Source organism: Anopheles moucheti, chromosome 2 (assembly GCF_943734755.1).
Source record: "Anopheles moucheti chromosome 2, idAnoMoucSN_F20_07, whole genome shotgun sequence".
NCBI lineage: Eukaryota > Metazoa > Arthropoda > Insecta > Diptera > Culicidae > Anopheles > Anopheles moucheti.
This window is the reverse complement of record NC_069140.1, coordinates 45425996-45438368: the sequence shown is the minus strand read 5'-3', so window position 1 is coordinate 45438368 and position 12373 is coordinate 45425996. Positions and strand designations below refer to the sequence as shown.

General features: G+C 44.4%; 1 protein-coding gene across 1 annotated transcript; it reads right to left on the bottom strand.

Moving 5' to 3' along the window:
- Positions 1-422: 422 nt before the first annotated feature.
- LOC128310691 (connectin-like) lies at positions 423-5043 on the bottom strand. Its single transcript, XM_053047392.1, has 3 exons — positions 4180-5043; positions 3879-4095; positions 423-2128 (listed from the first exon to the last, which is right to left on the bottom strand). The coding sequence occupies exons 1-3, from the start codon at positions 5041-5043 to the stop codon at positions 1662-1664; spliced, it is 1548 nt and encodes a 515-aa protein (XP_052903352.1). The 3' UTR covers positions 423-1661.
- Between the last annotated feature and the right edge of the window lie 7330 nt (positions 5044-12373).

Below are 12373 nucleotides of genomic sequence, written 5' to 3'. Positions count from 1 at the left end.
TTTATAAATAAATAAAATTCGACATTCACAAAACCGACAGTGAAATCGTATCGAACGATCAGGACGGAAACAAAACCGAATCAATATTTGTGTGTGTGGGACCACTGTATCCATGGGCCACCTTGCAGACAGGAAAGGATTCGAAACGATCAATCCTTCACGCCGGGCGTCAGCTGTACCGGAAGCGAAGATTTCCGCCCATTTTGCATAAACCAAAAAAAAAAGGGAAACTTTTGCCACTTCCTGTTGCTGTTGATGGGGGAAGGATACGGCTATCGTTCACGAAGAAAACTATTTATTGATTACTTTACTGAATTTAAATGTGCCCCACACTGCTAACAAAAATAATAAAGCTCACGTTGAAGTAAAGTTGGTCTTTCTTTCAGGTTGATAACATATTTTTTTGCACATCAACACATCCATTACTTGCTTAATTTAAAATTTTATTTCTATTTTCCTCACCTTCTTCACGCTTTATTCACATTGCGACACGGCTTTTACAGTGGATTTTCTTTGTTCTTTCTTTACTGTAGGGTTTTTTGTTTCTGTTAAATGCATGCCACTTTGACGTTTCCTTACATGTCGTCACGTATATATGTCGACTCTCCCTCTCTCTCTCTCTCTCTTTCCGCTTGGTGTACATTTCCGGGTTTGTTTTTCTTTACGTGCCGACGCGCCAAACTGTGGTTTCACTGTCTTTTGGTTTGTTTCGCTTGGTTTATTGACTTATTTACTTTAATTTTTATTATCTCTATTTTTTCTGTTTTTTTTTTATATTTTTTGTTCATGTTTCATTACCCAGCTCTTGCTCGCGTTTCTTATATCGTATCAGTTGCAAAGGGTTTCGACTTCCAGTGTTTTTTTCTCTCTATCTTATCATCTATTTATATGTTTTCTGATTTGTTTTTTTTTATTATAAAAAGGAAAAAAATGTTACCCTTGTCAAACGTTCGGTCCTGTGCTCACGGTAAAGTGAGAGACCGCTGGCTTATCGAACCATGAATGTCATACAGTAGCGAACCAACACACGTGGACGCTGCAAAATTCATCAATCGTCAGTGTATCTCACGGGGCGGAAGGGGACGTTTATCATTGTGACGAAAGAAAAGCAAACGGCAAATGAGGTGCTTTCACGGGTGAGTGTGTGACTTTGTGATTGCATGGTTGAGAGTGTGAGCAGACTGTGAATGCTCAAGGGTTCGCTAAAATCTACACACAAAATTTTGAAAATGAAAAACATACATTCCGTCCCGCATAACGACCAATACACACTACTTATCTATCGTGTTCTGCTAAACGCTACGAAATAGGTTGGCAAAATTGTCCCTCACTTTCTCGCTATATATTACATTCACGGTGAAGGTGTGTTCCGCTTCCGCTCTCCACGATGTGTATGGGTGTGTGTGTGTGTTTTGTCCGACAAAAATGTAGTATGAGTTGTGTCAGGGTGTACAGAGCGGGGTGAGCATGTCAGATGTGCGGGATGTAGTGGAGAGTGAAAGCGTTTCAGTAAAGGCCGAAGGATGCTCCAATGTTGCTCGACGTGAAAGTGAGTCATCCAAAATTGGATGGGGTAGGGATGATTGGAAAACAAATGCCCGAACGAGAAAGAAACACGCTCAGCCTCACTACGAAAATAAGTTATTTCCTTTGCCTAGCACTTAACAGCTAAGCGTTCTACGTACTACACCGAGGCCAACGGTCACTATCGCTAGCAGCAATATACTGCTGCGCGCGATGCTGCCACCATGCCGATCACCGGCTGCCGAGCTGTTCCAGGACAGATTGAACAAACCTTTCGATTCACGCGGGTTTGGATCGCCGGTCGGTCCGGCCAACTCCTCCGGACAGGGTAGCTCTTCGCGGCCCAGCTTTAGCACGTTCACGGTTTGGGGTGCTTCCTTGGCGAGTGCGTCATTCTCGCTGGCCGAATCATCGATATATTCACCGTTCTCGTCCAGCTGTCCGAAATCGTACGAGCTGGCCAGCGGTGAACGGGTCGGTTCCTCGGGCGTCTGGCCGAGGATGCAATCGATTCCCTTGAGGCTTTCGCGCAGCTCCTCGTTACGCGTACGATCGCTCAGATCGTACATCCACGAGAGCCGACAGTCACAGATGAATCGATTATCTAGAAGAGGTAGGAAGACAGAGACGCATTCAAGTACAGATTAATATTAATAAATAAATTCATCAGAACATTGGTCGAATACAGTGCAAATGTATTTTTCAGCATCAAACATCAATCATTTCGAACTGAATGCCATAGAATTTGATCGATTTCCCTAGAGAAACCAATCGATACATTCTAATCAATACTGTAATCGATGAATACTAATATCCTGAAACAGACTGGGAAAAAGTCACTCTGGTTGCATACTTTTAGGCTCAGTTGCCATCAGTTATAACAGCTGTACCATAGCGGACATAATACAAGATTTAATTAATGGAAAAAATATGTCACTGTTCAGAGGGCGCTTTTCGTAGAAGCATTGATACCACCATTGGTAGAGATTTGAAAAATGCTCAGTTGAAATGTGTCATCAAATGTCATTTGATTTGCAGGAACTCTCTGAACACAATCCCATATTTTATCTAATATTCAAACAATAGTTGGCTATGTAATCAATCTACACAAGCTGTTAATAAAAGTAAATCTGCAAACGTTTCCTTCGTTGTTCTGGTTTCACATTCCGTTTGACTAACGGACTTTCGCTGACCACGGTAAGCGAACAAAGCAAAAACGCATCCAATCGTTCGAAAAATGCATCAAATTTGGTCTGATTTTGTCTTGCCCCACTATCCGTTGCTTCTTAGCAACGCGCTGAAATGTTGAACAGCTCTGTGAAAACATGCGATTCAGTTAAAATTGATTCCCCCCCCCCAGATGCAAAAGGATCAGCACGATGTAATACTGGGCACATCCATTGAGCTTCCTGAGCCACTCCAACATTCCAATCCACCGAACATTGTGGCTGAATGTTTGAAAAGAACCTAAAATACCGTTCAACCAGTTCGTCCCTTGATGTCCACAAAAATGAATACAGGATGGAGATATCGCCCTGCGCTGGCATACATACACACACACACACACACACACACACATAGACAGGCTGTAAAACCTTTTCATGTGTCAGCTGTCAGCGACAGTATAGAGACGGCCAGCGTAGAGCTGATGGTGAAATCAACCTTTCATCATACACACTTACACACACACACACATATACGCTTGGCCAGATTGGACAAAACCACCCCGAAAACATCTACTGTGGCAACAGTTGTCGAACGATGTCCGGAGATGAGCTTCGTTGAACCGATCGACCGAAGGACGGAAGGACCATTTTCCGAACCATGATTTCCATTTCGGAAACTGATCAGAAAAAAAAATGAAACGGGATCCATGGTTCCATTTTTAGGGGGGGGGGGGGGGGAAATGTTGCCCTCTCTTTGCCAGCCAGTTTCAAAAGAAATCACTGGCTATCAGTTTCGTTTTGCAACTTCGCACTGAGTCTCAAAGACTCGGGCATGTGTGACAACATGCAGATGCGGCTGCACACGCTCAGATACACTCGTCGCACGATCCGACCGAGAAGGATGGCGCATCGAAAATCCAATCATATTTCGGTTAATCCACCGTGTCCCGTGTGCGAGTAGAGTTTACGACCGTTTACCCGATGAATGGACGATAAAATGTTTCGTTTAAAGTTGGCACCGACCCGTGCCAGTTTGATGATGGAGATCGGCCCCTTTTGGACAAGTTGCTCCGACCACTTCGTTACGGTTCACTTGTTTTTTTGTGCTGAGCTGGTTTTTGCTTCGTTTTTGCCCGCAAAATTTACGGGACGGAGTTTTGCCAAACAACTGATGCCACGGACACTTACCACGCAGTGACAGTAGCGCACTGTTGTTCACCAGATTGTCCATCAGCGGGACGATGTGACCGTACGTCATGGTGGTCAGACGGTTCGAGTCCAGGTTGAGCAGCTGCAGTGCCGACACGCTGGTAAAGGTGGCACTGTCGATGGTGGTAATGCGATTGTTTTCCAGATGCAGATAGTTCAGGCTGGTCAGTCCGTCAAAGGCACGCTCGTCGATTTTCTGTGCAAAAGGGCAAAAGAGAAAAGAAATCAAACATCGATCATAAACACTACACAAGCCAGCTTCCAAGGCGCTGCAACTCACCTCAACTCGATTGCTGTCTAGGAAAAGCATCTGCAAGCTCCACAGATCAGCAAACACGAACGCACCCAGATACTCCACATCGTTGTACGACAGCTTCAAGATCTTCAAGTTCTCCAGCCCTTTAAAGTACTCGCGCGCCAACACCGCAATCTGGTTCGACTCGAGCCGCAACTCTTCCAGCTTGGTCAGCTCCTCGAACCCATTGTCGTGCAGGTTAAAGATGCTGTTGTTCGCCAGGTTCAGCTTGATCAGCTTCGGCACATCCACGAACGCGTCCCGGTCGATCTTCTTGATGTAGTTGTTCTCCAGCATCAGCTCCTCGAGCGATTTGTGATGCGCGAATGCGTTACTGTGCAGCGTTACGATCTGATTGTTCGGCAGATTGATCACGCGCAGCTCGGTCAGGTTGCCGAAGGCAAAGGGGTAGATGTCGCTGATGATACCGTACTCGATCGTGAGCGTGCGCAGCTTGTACAGTGTGGCGATCACGTCCGACGGTATGTACGTTAGGTTGCCCGATTTGCGCACGGTAAACTTCAGATGTTCCAGCTCGGTTTGCGTGTGGAACGCGAGCCAGTTATAATCCTTGCGCGGCAGCTCACCGTCAAAGATGGAGCAGGAAGCTTTTTGCGCTTTGGTGTGACTTTCGGGTGAACAGTGGCAGGCCAGCTTCATATTGATGTCTTCCGAGCAAAGGTCCATCAGCGGGGTTGTGATCGTCGGTGCGGACGATACTATCTGTGCCGATTTGCCTTTGCGCATCGTTTGTTTTTCGTAGCTGCGGGCTACGGTTGTGCAGGGCAGTGTTGCCAGCAGTACCAGCATCAGCCCCGTCAGGGTTCGGTCTATGTTTACCGTCCGCATGATGTGATTCCGGATGCAACCGTTTTCGCTCAGGGTAAATGCGATGTTCTGAAAGAAGAAAAATTTAAAACGAAAAAGAATTAGTATTTTATTGCCACAGATTTTATTACGATAACGTTTCGTAGAACTGATTTTGGCTCATCGATGGCACCTCAGGGTCGCAAAAAGAGTTACTGGTAGAATAACTTAGACCCTCGCATTTTGCATTCGTTACACGCTAACGCTAACTATAGAACCATTAATTAATTTCGCCCAAAACGTCGGAAGAAGTTAAGCAAATCGTATCGTAATCTCTCCCAACAACTCAACATATGCGAACCCGTTAGCTGTGCCAGGAGGAATCAGGAAGCCGTAGCGCTTCAATTAAAATAAACAAGATTTGTCGCATTTGTTTACCGAGTTCCTCACGAACGCTGCACTACCCGAATCTCATTTTCGGCTCTGTTTAGAACCATACCCATTAATGGCCACCCTCGGGGCCTGCCATACCGTCCGTGACAGTGAGCGATGCCAAATGCAAATAGACAAACATTTTAATATCCCCGGCGAAGGGAATACCGCGGGTGTACCGTTGGAAGCATTCAATTCACAATTCACCCCCTTAAAGGAGTTGGCGAGAGTGAAAATGGCCGCCCGGCAAAAGGGTGGCGGTTTGGTGCGAAGAAATAAAAAAGATGAAAAAAAAAAAAACAAAAGCCATTTTACGCTGCTTTCGGAAGAAGGATGGGGATTTAAAAATAAAAAAAACAAAGCAGAAAGTTCTTTCTTTTTATCTTTGATTGTGGTGCGTCGCAATTCGATTGTGCCCTTATTCCGGTTATCTTTGTTGATTCAGCCCGGCTGCCATCTCGACTGCCGGGCAAAAGGTACGGTTACGGGGCCTCGGGCGGGATTGGGCATTAGCGGCGGTGAAGGTGGACCGGAAGGTGGAATGCGTTTTAGGGACGAAGATATTTCGCTCCCTGCTTTTTTGGGATTTATTTATTTTTTACTTTTCATCTGTTACCACCCTCGTTCGATTCACTCCTATCAAATTAGCATCTGATTTACTTAAGCAATTTAGCGCGGGCGCTTGTGTCAAGCGAATTTCCGATAGCAGCTTCGGGTAGGGTAGGTGGGAGATAATGGGAATTAGTTGCAACCCTCCATTTGTCGTTAGGGAAGGGTTTGTTGCTGGTGGTTTGGCACACCATTTCCATTTCAACTTCACCAGAGCGTTACATGAAGAGTTGAAAGGAGAGAAGAGGGATTTTTTTAAACCGAAATTGAAATAGTGTAAAATTCTAACAGACGACATTTCCAGTGACATGTGTTCTTTCAGCGCAAAGCGATTCGTTCCAAATAAAATGCTCGGAGAAAACAGCACTCAAACAAACATTTCCCATTAACAGCTGGATGTAATTCGGTGCCGGTTGTGAAAAAACTGTCCTTCATCAACTATTGATTCAACTGCGCAGCATGAAGCGTACGCTGCCCCTGCTGTCGATCGTGTTGCTGATTAACGAAAACTGCATCATTGATCGGTGACAGTTTCCCAGCTCGTTTGGAAATTTTCAGAACCATTCGTGGCGAATATTCACACACGCAGCTGGCAGGCCGGTTTGGTTTTTCTGGTCCTTTTCTGCAGACGGTCGTGTGTGTCACCGTCCCCTTACCGATCATGATTTTTGCCCCTGAAATTCCCCACCCGTCGAGCGCATCATTTTTCATTCAATTAACTGCATTGCCAATTTTGGGCCGTGTGTGTGTATGTGTGTGTAGGGACGACTGCAGCAAGGGGTCAGCATGCAGTGTGTCGAACGGGAAGTCATATTTCATGCGTGCCACACGGTCCCGGTGTTATGTTTCTATTAAGAAATTAAAACGCACCGGACGTACGGACCACCGTGGCCGTTTCCGGAGACTGCGCTCGTCCGCAACCACACACTCCTGGCACAAAACGATTAAGAACCCTAGCCGTAACAGATAGCGTGCACGATGCAATACTCTTATTTTCTCACACGCTGCAATCCTGCGGCGCTAGCTGATGCCATTATTTTGCGAAAGCTGAACGCCAGTAATGGGAATTGTGATAATGGAAATGGTTGAAAAAAAAAAACAACAGAGAAATTATACAACGCGAAAAAGTAAATCTTTCCCAGATGAAATTTGTACGTGTTGCGCCGTACGTTTTTGTGACGAACCTTTTAAAAACATTTCTCTCTTTATCGTTTTTCATTATGTTTTTATTTTATTGCCACATCCATTAACAGAATTGTCGCTGAATTTGAATTTTTCCTCCTCCTCCGTTGCTGTTTTCTTTTTTCATGTTCAACTTTTTTGTAAGAGATATCGATCGGATTTTATTATTTTGCAAGCAAATTTTGAGCTCATTCGTGCCGGGTCGTATCGAAAGTCAATAAATAAAACACACGGCAACGTGAACCAAAAACTGAAGGTAATTCGGGTTAAACGAAGGTAAAAAGGATATTAATCAAACTGCATGGTTACGTTTGCGATGAAGAATGGTTGGGCATGATGATGCGGTGATCGATAGTTGCATCGACATGCATTTCACATTACACCCCGGAGCAACGCGATGCATTTTCCCTGCCTGAATCACCATCGTCATGAAAGCCGTGTAGTAACAGCAGGTAATGTCGCGCAAAAAGCCACTTTCGTTTAGTGCATATGTTTCGATTTGCAAACGACAAAAAAAAAAGCACTTCCCATCATAAAGTTATATCTGGAATCGGGAAAATATAATACAACAAAGCAAAGCAAAGCAAAAAAACACCATGGGAAACTTTCAAACGTTTCAAGTCGTTGCAATTTTATCCCCATTTTTTTTGCGTGCCCGTTCATGAGTGAGGCAAGAAGGAAAAACAACAACTAATGCTTTGATCGAATTTTCATCGATCCAACAGCATGTGCGCATTAATTCTCGTACATCCTTGCCTTGGAATATGGTAATCCAGCAAAAAAAAGAGTAAAATAAAAAAGCATAATAATAATGCAACTTCGCTGCGCAAGCTGAACTGTCGGCAACAGCTTTAATTGTGTTTTGATACCTACATTTTACCGCAGGGCGAAACTGTTTGGCCGGAAACTGTGCAGATGAAGATGGTTGATGCCGAGCTGCATAATAGAAGCATCGGGAGATCGTTGTTGCATCAACAGCTCATTAAATGCAAGTGGCCCCGGGGGTTTCGTTTCGCAACAGTGCCCGATTGTGACGGATCATGCGAAAGGGGGAAAAAGAACCCCCACTCGGTACTTGAGAAATAATTCACCACTCGAGTGTCTTAAAGAGAGGAGTGGCAGCATTTCTTTCCGTTGAATAGAACGCACGGAAGGAAATATGCAAGTTTTCCCCTACCTTTTTCTTACCGTACGGCGTTCCGACCCCGGTAATCAGTTCCGTAGCTGCAGATGCTGAAAGGGGAACTTGGTTGTGTCACTTCCGCTTCTGCGTTCGTGTTATTTTAATGAACTGGTTTTTTTTTTCGTTGTATTGTATTTTATTTCTTCATTCACCGTTCCCGAACATGGAACCCTTCGTAGCCCAACCCGAACCCCGGTGTCAGAAACAAACGGGTACTTCAACTGTGTTTCTCTACGCTGGCTTCATAGCTTCTTGATTGGAAAGCAATAGACAGCTTCAGCTGTACCCTTGTCGTCGTATCCTGCCGGCTTGTCGAGGGGTCCTTGAGAGCCAATTCTACGCGGCAACAGTTTCCGATGGGGTGCGGGCTGGTAGGTCGACCGGCAGGAGGAAGCCGGCAAACCCCTCGCCGTGTCCATTCATCACCATCGTGCGCATCAGCATCACACCACTGGGACGGTCAAAACAGCGCGAACGATGAAGTGAGAAGAGACCCAAAAGTACTGTTCACGGGAAGGGAACGTGACTGTACACGGTCGATGAGATCATCGAGTGACGTCCCGAGTGCTTGTTTCCGATATGATTGGTAAATTAATGATCTAGCAGGGGATGATGAGTGGCAATGGTTCTCCGATCCAGCTCGTTTTCTTCGGGTCGAGTTTGATTTTATTTCAATGAGTTGCACAACTTGTTTGTAATTTTGTTTTAATGATGAGTTTTATGCGAGCACTGTTCGTTAATTGTTACTATTCACTGGAAGTAAGTAGATAACAGTAGGTGCTACTCGCTAGCAGATTTCATGTGCTTCGATCCTTTTTTAACATAAACAATTAGTCGCAAGTGTTTTCTCCACTGAAATCCACAGAAATTACGAGATTTGTATGGGACAGAGGGAAAGTAAGAATTCCAGCTCAAACTTTAGCTCTACCAAGTAAAGAAGGTGGCCTTGGTCTTCAGATGCCAGATCTGAAGAGTAAAACTCTGTTGACAAATAGACACACAAAAAACTATAGAATTCACCACTATTTCCAAGCTTACAATACAAAACACAGATAATCCACCCAATATTTCAGCTTCAAACCTTCCTTGCATAAAATCCGTTATACAAGAAACAGCATATCTTCCGAGGAAAATTAGAGAAAATTTATCAAGCAAAAGCATTTACGAACATTATTTAAGACAACTACCACAACCGAAAATATTTACACAATCCCCGTCCAAAAATTGGAAGCAAATATGGAGAAATCTACACAATAGTAATATGACAAGCAAGCAAAAAAACCTTTACTTCTATTTAATTCACGGAAAGGTACACAACAACGAAACACTCAAACGAATCAACATTAGAAACTCTGAACAATGTGAAAAATGCTATGAAATAGAATCGCTAGAACCCAAGTACGCAACCTGTCCCATGATGAAACAAAAATGGGAAATTTTTGCTAAAATTAACCAAACCAATTCATTTGCCCAAAAACTCAAAGCTGGGAAGAACTAGCTTCCCCTGATACCATCATGAAAGGAGCGACTTTCAAACAATTTATTAATTACATAAATGCCGTTAGTAAAAATCCCGCTGTAGACATAAGTGAGGTATTTTTAAGTATAGATTTTTAGACTAAGATATTTTATATTGAAAAATACAGTTTTTGTTTAAATTTAAAAAAAAGTGTTACAAAGTGTACAAGGAATCAGTGAGTTAAATGTATTTAAAATAATTTAATTTCTATGTTAAAAAAATCCGGTCCCTTACACAAACTTTTAAAAACTCACAGTAGTTAATTATACGCAATAAATATTGCCTGAATCCCCTAAAATTATGCAATTCGCACCGCAAATTCCATTGCGGTTGGTCAGTTTTGAGAGAAGTTGGAGAATAGCCTAGAAATTATTTCTACTATAGTTGTGAAAGTGAAAGAATATTTACGGTATATGAAAAACCTAATGCACACCTTCTGGCTGTGTTCAAACTAAACATAATTATTCAACGCCGATATGTTACCCAGAGCATTTTCAATGAATTTTAAACTATTTCTCAATGACGCTTACCTGTTATCTGCAAAAAAGCTTTAACTTTATAAATCGCCCACAGGTAAAACAATGTTCACCGAAAGATTTGTATTCGCAACTGTAGATTCGCAGGCAATGAAGCAAATTGTAACGCTATATTTTTTATCAAGGCTTTTAAACCGCTTCATCCTCCTTCACCACACAAAAGCACTTCGTCGTGAAATTGAAATGGAGTTTAAAACGGTTCAAAAACAACCCACAAGCTACGAGCAAGGAGGCCATGAAAATAACAAAAAAAAAAAAACGCGACCTGATCAAATGGATGGACGCTCGAGCATGCTCTTACCGGCTGACATTTCATCGCCCTTTTGCCATTTCTAAGCTGCTAACCGTGCCTTTTCTTCTTCCTTTGCCAATTAGCCATCCCAATGTTGGAGGAACGTGGTTTGTTTTCTTTTTTTGTTTTGTTTTGACTATTGCAATACTGACTGTCGATGCCCGATTTTTCCTGATTGCTAAGTATTTCGCTCCTTCGCCGTAGGAAAACTTTTTGCCACTGCTGTACGATTTGTTGTTGCGAAACAAATTTACAGCTCGTGAGAATCGGTCCACCGGTGGACGTGGGTTCGTAAGGGAGGAAAAAAAAAACGAAGCTACTTCGCGACCACGGCACCGGAACGACAAAGCGTACCGTACAAAGGCAGCAGAACGACAGTGGGTGGATGGAGCGGGAGTGTACGAAAAAAAAAAAAAGGAAACACACTCACGCCAATCCTGGCTATTCACGAGCACCACGAGCCACACCGTCCTCGCGAACGGAACTCTTTCAAGCAACAATCAACGCGGAAGTGTGTATTCAATTTGTACAAGCGAATCCTCCCGCTCCCGGTGGACCGATTTGCAACCCGGTGCCGTGTGGCAGAGGCAGCGTGCCGGCAAAGGAAGTTGCGATGGAAAACCAGATTGAGGTAATTTTTTTTTTACTTCACGCTGCTCTGTCGCTGGTCCCCGGTCTTGGGCTTACCGGCCCAACCGCACAGCTGCTGCCAAATGCCACCGGCCGTACCGTGTAGGCTTTCGTCGATTGTCAGAATGCGTCCTTTGGGGGACCCGCGTACGCTCCAATCTCTTGATTTCCTAACGAAATTTCTAAATTCAATAATCGCGCTATCGGGACCGGTGGCAAGCCGGCATCGGTAGCGGCACAAAACACAATCGCACCACACAGAACAGAGAGAGAGAAGGTGAAAAAAAGCCATCGGAAATGGAAGGAAAATCCTACAAGCACAAAAGTGCACAACCAAGGTGGGCGCGCGCGCTCACGCTCTCACGATGAAATTGGCAACCCAAACCCCTCGGAAATTGGGTTTGGACCGAAGTTGATTACCGTCGAGTGGTGCAAGACACGCTGGAAACACTGGCAATGGCGATGGTGAGACCATTGGAACGGCCCTTTCCGGTCGGCAGACCGAGGGCGGGGTGGTGATGATTGAATTAAGCTTTCGAAATGATTGACTTTTGCCAGTCAATTGTTGACTTCGATTATGTAGATCAGTGAAAAGCTGCTTTCAGCGCAAGCCGGTGGGCCACCCCAGAAGACCAGAAATGGAGTGCGGTGGTGGGATCCTTGGTTGTTGGATTTTGTTTTCCTTCCCCACGTGTTGCCGGCGTTCGCTTGCAAAGGTTTAGACATCTTGAACGGATTAGAGCCCGTGTGCTGCTCAACTTACGCGTTGAGGTGCCTTTTGTCGAACCATTCCATTCCAGCGCACCTGGTGTTCGGTTTAATCCGCGGAAAAGCGTACTCGAACAGTGAAGTGCTTGCACAAGTAGGACGAAGGCGGGGGTGGACCGAATGATAGCCATGCAACGTGTCTGTACGCTGTGTCCCGTGTAACACACCCTCAGGGCGTAAGACTAATGCATGAACATGTGAATCTTAAACCAATTTAGATG